The 19,462-nt window shown below is 44.2% G+C and overlaps 1 protein-coding gene across 6 annotated transcripts in view; it reads left to right on the top strand.

Annotated features, from left to right (window-relative positions):
- The window catches only part of Vps8 (VPS8 subunit of CORVET complex), a 212,800-nt gene that overhangs the window by 107,932 nt on the left and 85,406 nt on the right, over positions 1 to 19,462 (top strand). For all 6 annotated transcript variants that reach the window (XM_087902093.1, XM_087902102.1, XM_087902095.1 and 3 more), the window contains 5 exons: positions 3,640 to 3,722; positions 4,692 to 4,776; positions 5,664 to 5,762; positions 12,965 to 13,054; positions 15,758 to 15,804. In XM_087902093.1, the coding sequence (XP_087758219.1) occupies positions 3,640 to 3,722; positions 4,692 to 4,776; positions 5,664 to 5,762; positions 12,965 to 13,054; positions 15,758 to 15,804 (404 nt within the window). The remainder of the gene's footprint in view (positions 1 to 3,639; positions 3,723 to 4,691; positions 4,777 to 5,663; positions 5,763 to 12,964; positions 13,055 to 15,757; positions 15,805 to 19,462) is intronic.

Genomic DNA, 19,462 nt, shown 5'->3' with positions numbered 1-19,462 from the left:
TGGTCTCAGCTCCTGTCAGCCAGCGCTCTCAGAAAGAGCTCTGTGGTGGTAGCTGCGCTGCACAACAGACCCGACCTCACAGCGGTGGCAGTCAGTGTGGGCAGGAAGACGGGGGCAGAGCTTGTTCCAGAACCACAAACTACAGGACCCTGAGTGTTGGTGCGTTCAGTTCTGGGGGTACACTAAGGTGCTGCCGAATGGAGCGCCTCGTTTGGGGACTAGAATGCGCCTCTCCACTCCCACACACCCCATTAATCACTGGGACAGTTACTGGCTACCATTTCTTCTCACGCCACTTTCTCCAGAGGTCCTTCATAGCCTGTGCACTGAAACTGTGGGTGCTAAGCCAGCCCACTTAAAATTGTAAGTACAAGTCACACGGATTTAGAGCGTGGCTGTTGAGTGGCTTTCCTGGGTGTAGCGCACAGACCCCGCACGGAGACTCCGCGAAGGCTAGTGCTCTGCTGTCGCCCAGCCACGGTGCAGACTGCCTGAGAACAAGGCCAGCACTTGATTTCCTGTTAACTACACTGAGTATAAATAGCAGCGAGGGAACTCTTATTTTATATACCTGTTTGTCTACACGGTGAGGGCAGATCGTGGTGTGCTTGGTGTGAGCATATAACCTCCAAGTACAAAAGGCTTCATTGACAGAAGGTGAATTAACACAGTGTGTTTCCTCTTCAGCTTTGGCTTTAGTGCTTAGATGCTGCCAAGTCTGAACATTAAAGCCAAACCTTGAAAAACAGCCACACCTTAGCCACACTGATTACAGAGGTGCCCCATTCAGATGACTCTCCCTCCTCAGTCTTTGAGATACTGAAGATTGATAAAAAGTTGTTCAAGGTCACAATTCAGATAAAGATTTGGCAACTTCCTTCCCTGCTAACCCAGAATTCCTTCTACAGGTTGTCATGTATCAGATTTAGTTCTTGCAGTATGTCTCAGTGTTCTCCAGTGGTGTGCTCATAGTCAATGATTAGCTCCCCAAGTAGTTCTGATATGATTGTTGCCATTTATGTAAATTTATGTAAATGATAAGGTGAGAGCAAAACATGACTGTTCTGCCCAATCAGATAGCACATTGTGTTTTTATCACTTTCTGTTAGCTAGCAGACAAGATGAGGGTTTCTCCTGGACATTTCCTGTCACTCTGTGCAGTCCTGTACACTCATACCGGCACCTGCACAACCCTACCCGTTACTCTCTTGCTACTCCTCACAGGGAACATTTTGAATAAAAAATAAATAACGCCTTTTCCCCTTCACAATGTAATGTCTACAGACAGACACACTTCAAAAAAAATTACCTTTATTTACTTGTGTGTGCGAGCATGAGCCGCAGTGTAGGTAGCAAAGGCAGCTCTCAGGATTAAGTCTCTCCTTTCACCACATAGGCCCTGGGATTGAGTGGATCAAGTTGTCAGGCAGGGGGCAAGCCCCTTCACCTACTTGCCAGCCCAGACAGTCACACTTTTTAGCTTAACTGCTTAACTAATATTTTTTCCACGTTCTTCACCAGGGACTAACAAACTATCTATGTCAAAGAACCAATGAATAAACATTTTAGCTTGTGTTGACCACAATGGGTCTAACTTCTTTTGTTTGCTTTCTTGTTTTTACAACCCTTCAAAAAGTAAGATTTTTTTTTAAAACAACATTTTGATGATTTATAGACATGTCACTATGACTTATTTAGTCTTCCAGTGTGTTGTTACAAATTATGGAACTGGAAGATGCCTAACTGCATAGCTGTGTGCTACCGCCCCCATTCATACACACCTGTGTGCCACCACTCCCATTCATGCACACCTGTGTGTCATTACCCCATTCATGCACACCTGTGTGCCACCACTCCCATTCATGCACACCTGTGTGCCACCACCCCATTCATGCACACCTGTGTGTCAGTACCCCATTCATGCACACCTGTGTGTCATTACCCCCATTCATGCACACCTGTGTGCCACCACCCCCATTCATGTACACCTGTCTGCCACCACCCTCATTCATGCACACCTGTGTGTCATTACCCCCATTCATGCACACCTGTGTGCCACCATCCCCATTCATGCACACCTGTGTGTCAGTACCCCCATTCATGCACACCTGTGTGCCACCATCCCCATTCATGCACACCTGTGTGTCAGTACCCCCATTCATGCACACCTGTGTGTCAGTACCCCCATTCATGCACACCTGTGTGCCACCATCCCCATTCATGCACACCTGTGTGTCAGTACCCCATTCCTGCACACCTGTGTGCCACCACCCCATTCATGCACACCTGTGTGTCAGTACCCCATTCATGCACACCTGTGTGCCACCACCCCCATTCATGCACACCTGTGTGCCGCTGCCCCCATTTAGAGGCAGCTGCATGGGAATAAACAGCCTCAAGAACAGATAGAGCACCAAAATTTGATGAAATAATGGGAAACGATGAATTTTGAGTTTCATTACTTTTGTTTTTTAATATACATAGTTATAAATTTAATTTAATTTTTAATAATACTGAATAACTTGCTCACAAAAATTGTGATGATACTCTAATGAGTTGGTAAGATTGTCTTCAATTCATTACATTATTTTATTCCAAACTGACACAGTGAATAGGTTTCTTTCCTCTTTTATTGCATATGACAGTACATTCCATTGCTCCAAACAGATTAAATTTGGGTCTTGAATATAAAATTCAGATCAGTTTTGTTTAACATCAAAATAATAAAAAGTTCATGGTGAAGGTTTCCTGGCACCCTGGCAAGGGTCATGTTCGTCTGCATCCTGAGCTGGCATGCAGGCCTAAGATCCTAACCGCACCGTTGTTCTGCTCAAACTCTATCTCCGGCTACTATGGGAAAGTGATGCGAGCACCATTATTTTGGGCTTTTATTGTTTTTGCTTTTTGTCTTTGTTTTCGAAATGAGGTCTTGTTTAAAGCCCAGGCTGGTGTAGAATTTATGATCCTCCTGTCTCAGCATTCCGAGTGTTGGGATTTATGTGTGTGTTGTGACACTTGGATTAAAATGTCCCCCCTTTTTTGAGGCGACTCTCATGTGGCCCAGGCTGGCCTTGAGTACACTAGGTGTATTCACTATGTGAGCTGACCTTGAATTCCTGATCTTTCTGTGTGTGAGGATTGTGGGCTATAAAACTGCTTCAGAAAAACAACTCTGTAAACCACAGAAAACAGTCACTGCTTTTCCAAGATTTCTTCAAGATCAGAGTACTTCTAGAAAACAAATACTGTGTTTTAATGTCTACCCTAGAGTCACTCTGCTAGATCCTCACAACAGGAACTGTGTTTGATTCCTGCCATCCATGGGGATGCAGCACCCTCTTCTGGCATCTGCAGGTTCCAAGCATGCATACATGGTACACATACATGCAGCAAAACACTCATACATATAAAGTACAAACAAATAAAAACAGACTTCTTAGAATGGTATACACAGGTTTTTAGCGGTTAGTGTGAGTGTGCGGGCTGTACCTGAGGATGCTGTGGTATTCCTTCCATGTTTGAAAAGTAGAGTCAGCACATGGTAGTGAACGCAGTAGTAAGACACAAGGGAGACACGGTCATGGGCTTGCATGGGTGAATAAACCTCACAGTGTTTTCTCATTTGTTTTAAATCTTCAGGTCCTTTTAGAATTGCTGCAGGCTGGAGGCGTAGTTCAATTTGAAGAGAGTCGGCTCATCCGCATGGCAGAAAAGGCTGAATTGTGAGCTGTTTTGAAGTTGTGTATTAATTTTCCATAGTACTGTTAATTCTCTAACATGAAATTTTATTTTGCATTTCTGCTATTTTAATTAAGAAAGGGCATAGGAATAACAGCCTCAGTAACAAAAACATAAGGTTTTTTGTTTGTTTTTGTTTTTTGCCTTTCACATGAATTCTAAAAGTTAGCAAAATTTGAGAAATGTATAGCCTGAATTAGAAATGTATATTTGCTTTAACACGAAGGTGAACAAGTAGTCTTCCTGTGCTCACCTTATTTATCCTCGTATTTATTTATGTCTGGTGTTTTGAGGCAGGTTCTCACTGTGCAGCCTGGAATGTGCACCGTATGACGTGTGCTTGTCTTGTTACTGCCTCTCCCTCCCAAGTGCTGGCACCATACACATGCCCAGCTCTAGATTTTTTAAAGTAATATACCTGTGGTATCTGTTAGATTATGACAGTTATATGCAATAGAAATGATGTACAGTTTAGCATAATAAATAAGATGCAGTACGCTAACACCTACCTAGTTTATTGTATTTAGTTTTGAACAAAGAAACTATATTGAAAATTATTGATACCTAACACCAGCTATTTCTTTAGAAAATAGACAGCACACTGTCTCTTTAAGGCCTTTGTAAACAGCATTTAGCAGCATCTTCAGTCAGGAGGCAGGAGAGAGGCAGGCACTCATCTTTCTTAGATACCTAATACCCATCACGTACCCTTGTCTGAAATACCTGGGACCAGATTTCAGAGGTTCGCAGCATTCAAATATTCATGTCATTTATTTTGTCCCTGACGTGAATTCCAAGTCTGAGACGCCCTTGTATTTAACATTCTTAGACCTTTATTTGGCACTAAAAATGACATCATTCCCTTTTACACACGCTTGAATAAAGTTCTGAATGTCAGAAGCGCATTGCCACCTGCCTGTTTGGCAACTGAAGTTTGTCCTTTCGCATTCCAGCTATCAAATCTGTGAATTCATGTATGAGCGAGCACACCAGTATGACAAAATCATTGACTGCTACCTGCATGACCCATTGAGGGAGGTAAGTTTAAAAATGGCTTCACCTGTGTCTGAGCCTCCCCCACAGTCTCACTCCCCTAGCCTTAGTCACTTGGTTTTTGTTGAGTTTCTGCTATAATTAAAACGTGCAGTTCCCAAAGTTTGAGTATATAACTCAGTGACAGATACTGATAGTGAGCAATTGTAGAATTAAATATTGTGAATATTGTAAAGGGAAGAGGGTGGTGTGTGGTTCTGGAGGGTAACAGGGGACTGACTTACACTTAGCATGCAGAGAAGTCTCAGAAAAGTAGCGTGTAAACTGACCTTTAGCATCACAGAAGCCACTCCAAGATGAGCTCTGAAATAGGGAGGAATGTACAGGGGAGTGCTCGGGGAGGAGCGGACAGGAAGGAGTGCATGGGGAGGAGTATATGGGGAGGAGTGCATGGGGAGGAGTGCACAGGGAGGAGTGCATGGGAAGGAGTGTATGGTGAGGAGTGCATGGGGAGGAGTGCACAGAGAGGAGCGGACAGGGAGGAGTGCACAGGGAGGAGTGAACGTGAAGGTCCCAAAGCAGGGTGTAAAGGACATCTTCAGAGAACTGGAGATCAGAGGGTGAAATGGGAATCAGTACAGATGGAGCGTAGTTGACAAGGGCATCACCAAAAGCAAAAGGATACTGTTCAGTTTGTCAGTGAGGTTAACAAATTGAGACCTGATGTAGGTGGAATAAACTTAGAACTTCAGAGAGGCTACCCTATGGCTTTTGCACTTACTCTTCCTCTTTAATGCCAGTTTCTATAAATTATCTCCAAACCCAAATAGTTTTTCATCTAATAATAGATGCTTGTGGAGGCTGCTGTGGATAGCAGCCGTCTTTGAGTTCTGCTTGAGTGAAGGGCTGAATGCATTGTCTTGTGCTCACAGGAAGACGTCTTCAATTATATCCACAACATCTTGTCTATTCCTGGCCACAGTGCTGAGGAGAAGCAGTCTGTGTGGCAGAAAGCAATGGATCACATGGAGGTACGCACTCCAAATCCTTAAGGATTGTTTTTGACAGTTTCATGTTTATGTAATGATTTTGCATCTTTCTCCTCATTCCCCCTCCTTCTCTCTCTAGAACCCTGCTTTTCAAGTCCCCCCTCTTACTTTTAGTTAGGGTTTCTATTGTTGTGAAGAGACAACAGGCTGCTTGTTGGTTCCCAGCTGCTTAGCCCCAAAATAATCACACAGAAACTGTATTAATTAAAGCACTGCTTGGCCCATTAGCTCTAGCTTTTTATTGGCTAACTCTTACATATTAATTTAACCCATATCTATTAATCTGTGTATTGCCACGTGACTGTGGCTTACCTGCTAAAGTTCTGGCATCTGTCTCCAGCGTAGCCACATGGCTTCTCTCTGGTGCTGCCTTTCTTTCTCCCAGCATTCAGTTTAGTTTTCCCCGCCTACCTAAGTTCTGCCCTGCTATAGGTCCAAAGCAGTTTCTTTATTCATTAATGGTAATCACAGCATACAGAGAGAAATCCCACATCAAGCTTGAGCATATGTGAGACCTCAAAGCCCACCTCCACAGTGACACCAACAAAGGCACACCTACTCCAATAAAGCCACACCTCCTAATAGTGCATTCCTTTTGGGGGCCTTTTTTTTTTTGTCAAACCACCACAATTTTCACATCTTTTTGTGTGTGACCCACTGAGTGCCCAGATGTAGGTGAGAGGTTATTTGCTGGAGCAGTGGCTATGCCTCTGAAGAAAACAACACCCATCTCTCCCAACTACCACTAATTGCCCATAGTCTCTAAGGGTGGGCTGGGGCTTCATGGGCCTCTCCTCCAGGATAAAATGGTGATGGGCTCTGTTGTACAGATGACCACAGCTACAGTCAGTCCGTGAGTGCATCGGCTGTGTCGTGTCCAAAAGATGTCTTTTTGCTGCATATCTCCCCTTCTTCCGGCTCTTAATTCTTCCTACCCCTGCTTTCTTAGATATTCCCTGAGCCATCCCATGCAGGCCTGAGCATGCAGGCCTGAGCATGCAGGCCTGAGTAGGCCTCCACCACGTGTTCTCAGCGCTGTAGCCAGTTCTGGGTTTCTGCATTAACCTCTGCCTGCTGCTGTGAGATTTACTAATTAGGGCTGGGCACAACACTAACCTCCACTGACCAGATGGAGCTGGGGCTGAAGAATGGGCACATTTTTACCTCAAATGGTGACCAGAGCTGTGGCTGCTACACCTTCTAAATTGTACCATTTGAATGGGCGTTTTTCAAGTTAACTTTTGCTAGCTAAGTAGTGGCAGGTATTACGGGAGTTTTCCGCAGGAACTGTAACTGTTGTTCTTTTTTGCATAGTTCTTTATTGATTCTTTGGGAATTTTATATCATGCACCCCAATCCCTCTCACCTTCCAGTCCCTCCATATCTGTCCCTCACCTTGCAGCATGTGTCCTCCCAGTATTAATTTAAAAACAAAACAAAGCACCTCACTCCTCCATCTTTCCAACTCCTCTTCATTCTACCGGCATGGGGAGCTGTGGTGTGTCATGTAGTATGTATGCCCTTTGTCCAATCAGCCCCACCCACAAAATGTTCATTGCTATGAGTCATTGGTCAGGCTCAAGGCCTCTGGCACACCATCATCACTGGGCCCTCACTGAAACTCCCCTCGGATGTCCTGCAGTTACCATTCTGTAGGACCAGTCCCTTCATGCACTCCAGCAGGTCATAGATGGGGTAGATCCTAGGGGAGGCAAACCTAAGGCCCAGGTTGTGGGTCTGGGTGGTAGCCGAACTGGTTGGTCTGGGCCACTGTGACCATTGCCCTCCCCCCCCCCCCCCCCCCCGCCCAGGAAAGCGACAGAGCCTGTTCTCTTCAGGCTCATGCCGTCAGGCCCAGCTCTCCCATACCCGTGGTGAGTGGTAGGACCATTACTCCCAAGTGCGGGAGCAAGCGGGGGCAGCTCTCCTGCTGCAGTGTCTAGTGAGGGGCGGGGCCAGCTCAGCGTGACCCTTGGATTTTAACACATAAGATTCCTGTTACTCCCTGTGGTAACACAGGCCATGGACATCATCACAGATGCCAGCTGCAACAGGAACATGGATCCAGACGTGCCCTTGGCAGCAACTCGGACTCAGATGTCACCATGGCCCCTGTAGCAGCACAAGTCACCAAGATCAGTGTAGCACGAATTCTAGTTGGTCTTAATAATAAAAACTCAGAGTCAGATATTAGGGGGTGAAAACTGAGAGATCAGAGAAGCAGAACAGCCAACCACTAGAGAGTTCTCTCCTCTACCAGTGCTCAGACCAAAAGGGTGATTCTGTCCTCAGGCTGCGCCCTCAGAGTGCTTCAGACTGCACTGCTCCTCAGGCTGCCCTGAGCTTCTGTCTCCTCCCACCTTACATTCCTCTCTGCCTAGCCCTATACTCCTGTCTCTATCTCCTTAGTGCTGGGATCACCTTTGTGTGAGATCTGTTTCTCTTCAACAGATTCAGTCTCCTGTAGTCCAGGGTGGCCTTGAACTAACAGATCCCTCTGCCTCTGTCTCCTGAGTCCTGAGATTAAAGGTTTGTGCCACCACTCCCTGGTCTTTAGTGGCTTAACTCTGCACTCTGATCTTCAGACAAGTTTTACTTTTTAAAACACAAACAAAATAGCACTATAGATCAGTATGGCCCGGGTGGCAGCAAGGCCCTCAGACACCAGCATGGTTCTCAGGTGGCTGTCCAGATCCAGGGCATCTGCTCATCCCCCAGTGGCAATAGGAGTCACGGACACAACCCAGACCCTGGCTGTTGCTGGGCCACAGACCCAGACATGTCCCACCATAGAAGTCTGGGCCTGGCCGACGCCTTGGCCCTGTGTGGCAGTGCAGGCCACACAGATAGTCATGGTCATGGTGGTAGCAAAGCCCTCAGACACCAATATGGCCACAGGTCGTACCCCAGACCCTGGACCTGTGTATGGCCTTTAATGGTATATGGGCCATGGACATCCACCCAGAACCCAGTTGTGGTAGGACCATGAATCCAGACATGGTTCTCAGTAGCAGTCTGAGCTTAGATGTCACCATGGCCCCAGGTGGCAGCACAGGCCATCAGATTGGCTTGGTGCCCATGGCAGCATGGCTCTCAGACACTAACATGACCTCAGGTGGTGGCACTGACCCTTGGCATCTGCATGGCCTTTGACAGTATCAGGACCCATGGACATCAACACAGACCCTGGCTGCTGTAGGGCCATGGACCTTGACATGGCTCTCGGCAGCAGCCCTGACTTGGATGACACCATGGCCCCAGGTGACAGCATGGACTACTCAGATCTATATGGCCTGGGCAGTAGCACTGCCCTTGGGCACCAACATTACTGTAATCACAATACCAGGATCAGTTCTACTGTTTTGCCCAGGCAAGGTGCAGGGTCCTCTCTCTCAATTGCTGTAGGAGACATGGGGGACACCTCTAGTGCCCTCAGGGCTCATGCATCTGTTGTGTACCCCCCCCCCACACACACACCAGGGTCAGCTCTGGTGTGCTGTCCAGGCAGGGTGCAGGACCTGCTCCGCTATGTTCTCAGCTGGGCTCAGCCTGCTTTCTTATAGCACCCAAGACCATCTGCCAGGAGTGGCACCACACACAGTGAGCTGGCCCTTCCCTATCAATTGTCAACCAAGAAAATGCCCCACAGACCTGTCTACTGGCCAGTCTGATGGAGGCATTTTCTCAAGTAAGGTTCCTTCTTCCGAGATGACTCTAGCTTGTGTTGAGTTGACATAAAACTAGCCAGAACAATAATATTTGGTAATATAAACTTTTTCATGTTTTTATCCATAATAGTCATCTGAAGATGGAAAGTCTGTCCATCTTCCAGCGACTTTTTCAATTTCTTCAGTGCTCTAAATCTTTCACTGTAGAAGTCTTTCATTTCCTTGGATTTATTTCAAGAGTTTTCATGTTTGTTTTGTTTTGTTCTTAGCTATAGTGAATAGGGTTCTGTTCCTGATTTCTCAGAGCATGTTCATTGCTGATATATAGGGACAGGTTCTGAGTTTTTCTCACATTGATTTTGCATTCTGCTAGTTTTGGAAAATATCGGTTCTAAGAATTTTCTGGCAGAGTCTTACAGTCTTTTACATATGAGATCATACTGTCCACAAATAGGAGTCGACTTTGGTGTCATTCCATGTTTTAATGGAAATGGCTTTAAGTTTTTCTCGTGTTTAGTATAATGTGGCTGCAGCAAGCCTTTATTATGCTGAGGTATGTGTTCCTACTATTCTTTCTTGCCCCAAGATTTTTATCATGAAGCGAAGGGATGCTCTTTCATTTTGGTAGAGCCTTTCTGTATATATTTACATGATCTGTGTTTTCTCTCCTTAAGTCGACTCATGCGGTGTATCGCATTCATGGACTTGCATATGGTGAACCATCCTAACATACCTGAGATCAAGTTGAGAGGTGTTGAAATTAATTTCCTACTATTTGAGAATTTTTACATTCATGTTCATCTGGGATATTGATGACAGTACTAGTTTGTATTGTGTCTTTATCTGGTTCTAATATTGGGGTAGTATTGACTTTCACTACAAGTGTGGCAGTGTTCTTTCTCCTCCTATTTTGTGGGATAGTTTGAGAACATTGGTGTTAGTCCTTGAAGGAATTGCAGAACCTCCCAGCCACCCCTTCTGGGCCTGTACTTTTTCAGTTGGAAGACTTATTTTTTGCTTTGATTGTATGTTAGTTATAGATTTATTTTACTTGTTTCTGTCTTTGTGGTTTAATTTGATGGGTTAGATGTATAGACATCTATCCATTTCTAGCATCCCAATTTATTGAAATATGTTTTCAGAGCATGCCCTTACAATCTTCCGCATTTTATTGGTGTGTTGTAATGCCTCGGTTTTTATCTAATTTTGTTAATCTGGATCTTCTTCTTTGAGTTAGTTTTAACTCTGGGTTTGCTGACGTTGTGAAGATTCATTGATTCTTCATCTGTTCTCCTTGTTTTCATTCCATTGACTCCACCCCATTGTTTTATAAAATATTTTAATTTGTTTTATTAATGCACGTATGTGATAGTATGTGTACATGTGTGTACAGAGGCCCAAAGAGGGCATCAGATCCCTTGGAGCTGGAGGTATAGATATTTGTGAACTGCCCCATGTGTATCCGAACTCTGGTCCTTATAATTGAGAAGTAAGTGGTCCTAACCACTGAGCCATCTCTCCAGCTCCTCTGTCCTAATCTTACTGGTTTGGGGATTTTTTTGTTCTTATTTTCTAATACATTGAAATGCATCATTATGTGAGAGATCTCTGGTTTTTAAATATAGGTGTTTATGACTGCAGGCATTCCTTTTAGAACAGCTTTCATTGTATCCAGTTACATCTGATATGTTGTGTTTTCATTATCATTTGATCCTAGGAATTTTAAATTCCTCTCCTGATCACCTCTATGAACCATTCATCATTCATTGGTGTGTTGTTCAGTCTCTGTGAGGGTTTCGTTTGTTTGTTTTTGTTTTTTGCTTTTACTTTTCCTGGAATTCACTTTGGTATTGAGTTCTTATTTTAGTCCCTTGTGATCATACAGAATAGAAGAGATACAAATTGTTGGATCCCATTTTAATCTAATATGGTAGTCTGCATCTTTTCATTGGAGAGTTGAGGCCATTAATGTTTAATAGTTATTTTATTAATTCCTTTTATTTTGTTGTTTTTGTGGTTTGGGACTTTACTACTCTTTTGGCTTGCCTACTTTTCTAAGTGCACTTTATTCTTAACGACTTCGCTGATGCTTCTTTTTCTCTTCAATATAAAGGATTCCTTCAAGTATCTTCTGTAGTGACCTTGGTTGTCATGAATTCATTTGGTTTATGTCTAGCACGTGTAGCTTTTTTTTGTCCTTTGTTCTGGTTAGGTCTCCATGACTCTGAGAGAACACTGACCTGAAGCAGCTTGGGGGAAGGAAAGGGTTCATTTGGCTCTCAGGATAGGTATGTCACGGGGGGGCAGGAGCCTGAACCAGGAACCCAACCAGAAAACATGGAGAAGGGCTGCCTACTGATTCTCTTCCTCTGATGCACAGGCTTGCCTTCCCAGCCCCATCCACAGTGTTTTGGCCCTCCTGCTAGCAATTAGGAAGATGCCTCGCAGGCATGCCCAGAGAACCGGCTCAAGTTGACAAGCAAGATTAGCTGTCATGAGCCCACTTACTCCCTGTCAACTTGACATACAAACATATCATGGTTAAATAATAACTTGCCTTTTTTTGGGTTATATTCAAGATCTCATGTTAATATTGATACCATAATATACAACACAACCCTATCAGTTTGAAAAGTCTAAATTCTCTTTGAAAAAATCCAAAATCTACTAACTCTGGGTACCTGGAAAATTCAAAATAAGTTATATACTTCTTGAACCAGGGCACAAATACAATCAGAGCAAAGCAGAACTCAGATCCAATAATGTAAAATGCTTCATGTATGATACCTCTGAGAGTCACACGTGGTCTTCTGGACTCCGATGGGCTTGGGTAGCCCCACTTCTCCAATTCTGCCATCCACATTACACAGCTTGTCTCCTTGACTCAGGCCAGCTCCACTCCACAACTACCACTGCTCTGGATGGTCATCCCATGGTCCAGGCATCTCCAGTCTGTGGGAGTCTCCACTGCAGCTGAAGCTGCACCTTCAACAATGGCCTCCTGGCCACCCCTTCAGGAACTAATATTGCCACATGGCGCCAAACCTCCGCTGCTCTCCATGACCCCTTCATGCCTTCAAAACCAGCACCACGTGAAAGATTCTTTAACATTGCTAAGTTCTACTTCCAGCTTGAGATGCAGCCTGCACCAGAGGCGAAGCTAGAATTTTAGCTAAAGAAAATGTGAGACTCTGCGGGGAGTTTGGGGATCTTTCTCTCTTCTGTCTACCAATAGCTCCCATGGCCAGAATCCAGAATTTCATAAAGCAGTCACTCTCCAGAAATCCTAGAGTAGCTAAAACAAACAAACAAACAAAAAAACAAAACCCTAATTCTGATTTACAATATGGGATTTTCTAACTTTGCTAATTGGTAATGTGACCCCTAAATTAAGGCCATAGCAGGTCATCTTAAAGGACACTATGGAAGCTCGTGACAATACCGACCCTGCTGTCTATGTGTAGCCCATTAAGTGTACCATTAAAAAAAAACCCTTGTCTTTTCTGTTGTCTGCAGGAACTTGTGTCCCTGAAGCCCTGTAAAGCTGCAGAGCTGGTTGCTACTCACTTTTCCGGACAGATTGAAGTGGTCATTGGACAGCTACAGGTAGGGACTGTGAGCATATGATGAAAGGGGCGTCTTTGTCTGAGGGCACTTGATGGTAGTTGTCGCCTGAATTCGTAGTTGCCAGATAATAGTAGGTTAATGGTGGTGTGTATGTGCGCCCTGTGTATGTGGTGTCTGTACTGTGTGTGGTATGTGTAGTATGTTGTGTGTGTTCTGTGTATGTGTTGTGGGGGTGGGAGCAGATGTGTATTAATCTCTGAGTTCATTTTGGATATCAAATGCTGATACTAAAGAAGTATCTTTGAAGCTCTAACCTACACTGGTCTGAAAATCTTAGCCCATAGAAGATGCTCCCATTTTCTCTGGCTCTAGGACCCACAATCCTATTCTGCTGGTGGTTCATGTGGCTTATGCACTTTGCCACCCCCAACTTGAACCAGAGTAACGTTTTAGAGTTTTTTTCAAGGGACAGGTTCTCTAGATGTGGCTGCACGCATGGTGAGCACTGAGGAGCTTGCGAGATGTACTGTGTGAGTGCCTGCTGCTGCTCAATGTTTACCCCTACAGCACCAGTATGGAGCTGGCTTATGAGGATCAGAAGAGAGCTAGGCAATAGGGCAACACGAGAGACGTGAAGTACAGTCCACAGTCCTCCGATGCAGCAGCAGTGGTCGGGAATGATGGCAAAATAAAAGGTTGAGTAAGTAGGGAGTAACGGGAGACGAAAGTGGGACTCATTCATTTAAACCTGTGTGGCCCCACTGTACCACGGGACTCTTAATGTTAGACTCCAAGGAGCATGGGAACACTGATGTGACTGCAGTATGATGCTGTCGCGCTGTGCTACAAATACATTAAAGGGACCATGAGAACAAGGCACAGGAGAGTGATGGGTGGGCGAGGGCTGAGAAAACAGCTCCAAAGCTGCCAGGACTAGGACAGGTGTCTGATTTGCAAACAGGGTTGGGAAAGGCTTTCTTGGTTAAAAGGGCTCTGGTATGGAAGGACGTAAAGGCGTGTAGAAGGGTGAGTTATGATGGCAGAGCCCAGAAAGCACAGGTGCGGCCCGAGCCTGTTGTAATGCTAAGAAACTGTATTTCTGTGTTGGAGAATGGCCAGTGGTTTAAGCAAAGGATGGTCTCCTTAGACCTTCTTTACAGAAAATTAACTTTGGAAAAGAGCACAAATGGAGCAATAAGGTCTTGAAAAGCAAGAGGGCCAGGCAACGCGGTGGTGACCAGAACAAAGTCAGTGGCATTGAAGGAGATGCGTTCCAGATGAATTTGTCCTCTTAGAAAGTAGCTCAAGGGCTGGAGAGATGGCGCGGTGGTTAAGAGCCCTGACTGCTCTTCCAACTATTTCTACAACTATTTGTAATGAGATCTGGTGCCCTCTTTTGGCGTGTGGACATACATGCAGACAGAACACTGTATATATAATAAATAAATGTGAATATCATTTGTCAGTCAAGTCAGTAAAAGCTGGGTGTAAGAAAAAGGCAACTGTTTGATTGCCTTTGGTTTGTTTGTTGAGTCCTACGCTGTTCTTTTAAAGAAATTGTATTTTACTGCCAAGTTTTAGTGATCATATAAACCGCATACAGATCTTAGGTAGTTCCTTTACTTTTAGTGCAATTTGCTTCTGAAGAATAGTTCCCAGAATGCTTGGAATGAAAAATTAGCCAGAATATTAAGTTATAACCCAAAGGAAGTAATGTAAAATAGAATAAACCAGTATAGAGAAGACAGGATATGAAAACTGATGATACTAATGACTATATCTGAGTCAGTCCTTTTTAAAAACGAGTGTGTATTACCATATTTGTATATACACATGAATAAATGTGTGAGTGTGTACACTCACGTGAACATGCACCCATGCCCTTTTCCAGTATGAGATTAAGCCGTAGGTTTTGTGCATGCTAGGCATAGATTCTATCTCTGAGCTACACCCCTAACTATAAATATATTTCAAAATCATATTTAAAATGATACTATTATTTTTACTTTTTATTATTATTTTTACTTTGGATGTTCCCTGCTTCTTACAGAAGAAATTTGAATACACAGAAAAAAAAAGCCCTCATTTTTGCTTAGGCTTCTTAATAATTTGGAAACTATATTTATGTGGTATAAGAGTTTTACCTTATTTCACTGTCGCTACTCTGTGACAGAGGCAGGAAGACAAACTGGGGTTTGGAGGTGATGGTAGCCATGGAGCGGTTTGGTTTTGTTTTCATGTAAAGAAACTGAATACTGAGTCACACAGCCATGTAACTAGTGAATTCTGGAACTAGGACCCAGATTTCATGGTGTCCTGATAGCTCACTTCACAGCTGAGTCGATTCTGTTGCAGAGATGATGAGTGGGACTTGGAGGTCATTTTTAATTTGGACCTTAAATTTCCCCCAAGTGTCACCCCCTACTGCTAACTCTCATAGCAGCCCCCGTGAGAGACAGAGGACAGGTGAGCCAGGCTGATGCTGTCTCTACAGCCCAGGTCCACTGTCAGCAGCAAGGTCCGAGCACCGGTCGCTGGAGCCCCTCGTGCTGGGGAAGCTCTGTGTGTCCTCCCACGTGCTAATGGCAGTCACTGGAGCCACTGAGAGTCTGCAGCGCCATGGTAGGAACAGGCTCCACGGTGCAGCCTCTGCACTCTGAAGCGGCTGTCTAGAGTGCTTTAGCATTGCATGATTTTGGAACTTCTGTATTTAATTGTACTTTTCATTTTTTTTCTATTCAGAACCAGGTCTTGCTTTTCAAGTTTTTGAGGAGTCTTCTTGACCCAAGGTATGTCAATAAACTTTGGCTTTCATAATACACACGTGGAAGGATGGGAAGAAAAAAGCTGGAGTTACGATACTGGCCCTTGGCATTCAAACAGTAAATTAGCTCTTTATTTTTAATATAACAAGGAGTGATTATTACACAGATAAATCGTCTATGCTCTGAAAAAGGATGTGAAGTCATACTTCAAACATCAGCATACACGATGAGTTCCCACTGTTGTGAGTAAATAGCGAAACTCTCTACAGACTGTCCATTCAGGAAGGACCCTTTCCACCCTCAGTCCCTCCGGCCTAGGCCTTACTCTGCAGTGTAGATGGGGTGAACATCTAGTTCCCAGCCTGCCTGTCAATGTATTCACCCTCACCCAATATATTTAGCTTGTATAACTTCCTGGTAATGTAGGAAGGGCAGATCACATGTAATTTTTAGTTGCTGCTCTAAAAATAACCAAATCACAGTGAAGCAAACCCCAGGAGATGATGGAATTAGTAATGGATATGTGAGCAAATCAGGTCCACATGTGAGATCCTGAAGTTCGATTGTGACCGGGTGGAATGCTAACGTTAGGCGCTGAGCGTAGTGACGGGTAACATCCTCTAAACAGCTGTCTTTGGTTGTGTGCTGGATTACATCAAGCATTTATACAAGTACATAATGTACTGTGTGCATGCCCCCATGCCTCGCTTCCTCCCCATCTCGTGAGCCCCTCTGGCCCCAGGACAGTTCTGCTTCTACTTTCTTCTCATCTGTACGTACATGATTTTATGCAGTTGTCTTGGTCCAGCACCCAGGAAAAAAGAGGAAAACATACAATGTTTGTCTTTGAGACTTAATTTTCTTAATATGATGCTCTCCAGGTGCATCCATTTTCCTGCAAATGGCGTGACTTGTTCTTTGTGCTGAAAATGCTTTCTTATCCATTCCTCTGTTGATTGACACCTGGATTGGTTCATCACATAGCGGTTGTGAATATGCTACAGTAAACATTGGTGTGAAGTGTCTTTGTGATGTGTTGACTTCCAGTGTTAAACATCCAGCTGGGACGCATAGTATCTTAGTTAGGGCTCTACTGGTATGTGAAACACCTTGACCAAAAACCAAGTTGGAGAGAAAAGGGTCTGTTTGACTTAACACTTCATCTCACTGTTTATCACTGAAGGAAGTCAGAATTGGATCTCAAGCAGGGCAGGAGCCTGGAGGCAGGAGTTGATGGCCACTGAGGGTGCTGTTTATTGGTTTGCTCCTCTTGGCTTGCTGAGCCTGCCTTTTTCTTTTCTTTTCCTTAAATTTGATTTTGAGCCTGCTTTATGGAACCCAGGACTACCTGCCCAGGGATGGTACTGCTCACAATGAGCTGGGCTCTCCCCCATCAATGCTAATTAGGAAAATGCCCTCCAGGCTTGTCTACAGCCTGATGTTATGAAGACTTTTCTTAATTGAGGTTCCCTCCTCTCAGATGACTTTAACTTGTGTCAGGTTGACATAAAGCTACCCAGCACCCAGGGTATTTTTAGTGCTGATTGTTATGGAACGCCCACAGTGGCAGGACTGGTTTATACTCCCCCAGCAGTATATAAGGAACGCCCACAGTGGCAGGACTGGTTTATACTCCCCCAGCAGTATATAAGGAACGCCCACAGTGGCAGGACTGGTTTATACTCCCCCAGCAGTATATAAGGCTTCTCTTGGATCCTCATCCCTGACAGCATTTGCTGTTTCTTGTCCCGATGATTGCCCTTCTAACCAGGACAAGGCAGAATCTCAATTTAATTTTTATTCGCATTTCTCTGTTTCCATCCACTTTTGGCTATTTGTTCTTCATCTTGAGTTCTTTGTATAGTCTACATATGACCATCTGTCCGATGTATAGCTAGCAGAGATCTCTCTTCCTGGAGGCTGTCTCTTTACTCGGTTTGTTGTTTGTGTGTCTGTTGTTGGTGCTGTCTCCAGGTGACTGAAGTCCTATTTAGAAAGCCCTGACTTCCCCTGACATTGTAAGTGTTTTTCTTATTTTTTTCACTGCCAGGCTTAGAGGCAGGTTTGACATGAAGGTCATCTGAGTTGATTTTTACGCAGGATGACTGAGAGGGATCTTGTGTCCTTCTACATCCAGCTTTCCAGCATCATTTGTGGACAATGTGTCTTTTCCTCAATGTGTATTCTTAATGTTTTTGTCAGAGATTGGGGGCTATAGCTGTGTGGGTTTATATGTAGACCACCAATTCTGTGCCATCTTTGTCTGTGTGTCTGTTACCCTTTGCCTGTTGCAGCAGCACCATGCTGTTTTTGCTGCAGTGGTAATTTCAGCCTGATCCTGGACATGGTGAGAGCGCCATCATAGTTCCTCCCCCCCCCCCCCCCCCGAGTCTCTTCTTAATTATAGCCTTTCTGACCTGTGTGAAGTGGGGTCTCAAAGTGCTTTTAGTCTGCCTTTCCCCAGTGGCTAAGAGTGTTGAACACTCTTTAGAATATTTGTTACCAATATATAGTTCTTTGAGAACTATTTAGTTCATTGGTGCATTTAATGATTGGCAATGGGGTTTTTTTAGCATTTAAATTTTTTTTTGCAGTTTTAAAAGTATGCATTCCAAGTGTGACTCCTATCTGATGTGTAGCTGGGAAAGGTTTTCGCCTATCTGCAGGCTGGTTTTTCACTCCCCTGATGGTTTCCTCTGCTGTTCACAGAATCCTTTTGATTTCATGTAAACAATTCTTGGCTATACTATGTATCAAGATGTTTTCACTGTATTCCCTTCTTGCAGTGTTGTTGTTTTGGGGTTTAAATGAAGTTCTTTGATCCACTCTGAATTTATTTTTTACAGGGTGAGAGATATGGATCCCGTTTTATTTTTCTGCAGGTGGAAATCCATTTTTGCCAGCACTGTTTGTTAAATAGGAAGGCTTTTTTCCAGTATACGGTTTTTGACACCTTTGTCAAAAAATTAAGTGGGCATACCTGTGCAGGTTTGTTTCTGGGTCCTCTAATATGTCCTGTTGGTCTGTCTGTTTGGTGCCAGTACCATGCTGTGCGCATCACTATAGCTCTGCAACATAGTTCAAGGTCCAGCACTGTGGCAGTGCTCTTTCTGTTTAAGATTTCTTTGGGTGTAGACCAGGTTGGCCTTGAACTCACAGAGGTCCGCCTGCCTCTGCCTCCCGAGTGCTGGGATTAAAGCACCACCACCACCCAGCTGTCAACAACATTTTTAAAGGAACACATTATCTAGCTAAATTTTTAGATCTTTTTCTTTACTCAAATCCTTTAAGTTTTCTTTATTATATAATAATTTTGTCTAGACTTAAATGACCTACAAAGATAATATAGTGTCTGTACTTGGAAAGAAAGATTCAATAGTTGGAGGGGGTTAATCCTCCAGAAACATGGTAGATCCACTTGAGAAAGAAGGGATCCTCTATCCTTTTCTATTTCTCTCCCCTGGCAGCTACTACCCAGGGCCTGCCCCACCTCCTCTTCCTGACTCCTGCTGACCACCAGTCCCTGCAGGACTCCTGACAGACTGGCATCTGTGCAGAGGGCATGTTTAATGGGCACTACAAGGGACACTGGTGGCCTTTGTGAGAACATGAGATGCATAGACTCTTAAGAATGTGCAAGTGAATTTATACTCAAAGCTCTTCCCAAGGGTGAATTTCCTCT

This window comes from Myodes glareolus, chromosome 2 (assembly GCF_982192425.1).
Source record: "Myodes glareolus chromosome 2, mMyoGla1.1, whole genome shotgun sequence".
NCBI classification, from domain to species: domain Eukaryota; kingdom Metazoa; phylum Chordata; class Mammalia; order Rodentia; family Cricetidae; genus Myodes; species Myodes glareolus.
Note: the sequence above shows the minus strand (reverse complement) of the source record. Positions and strands in the feature narration are given on the sequence as shown.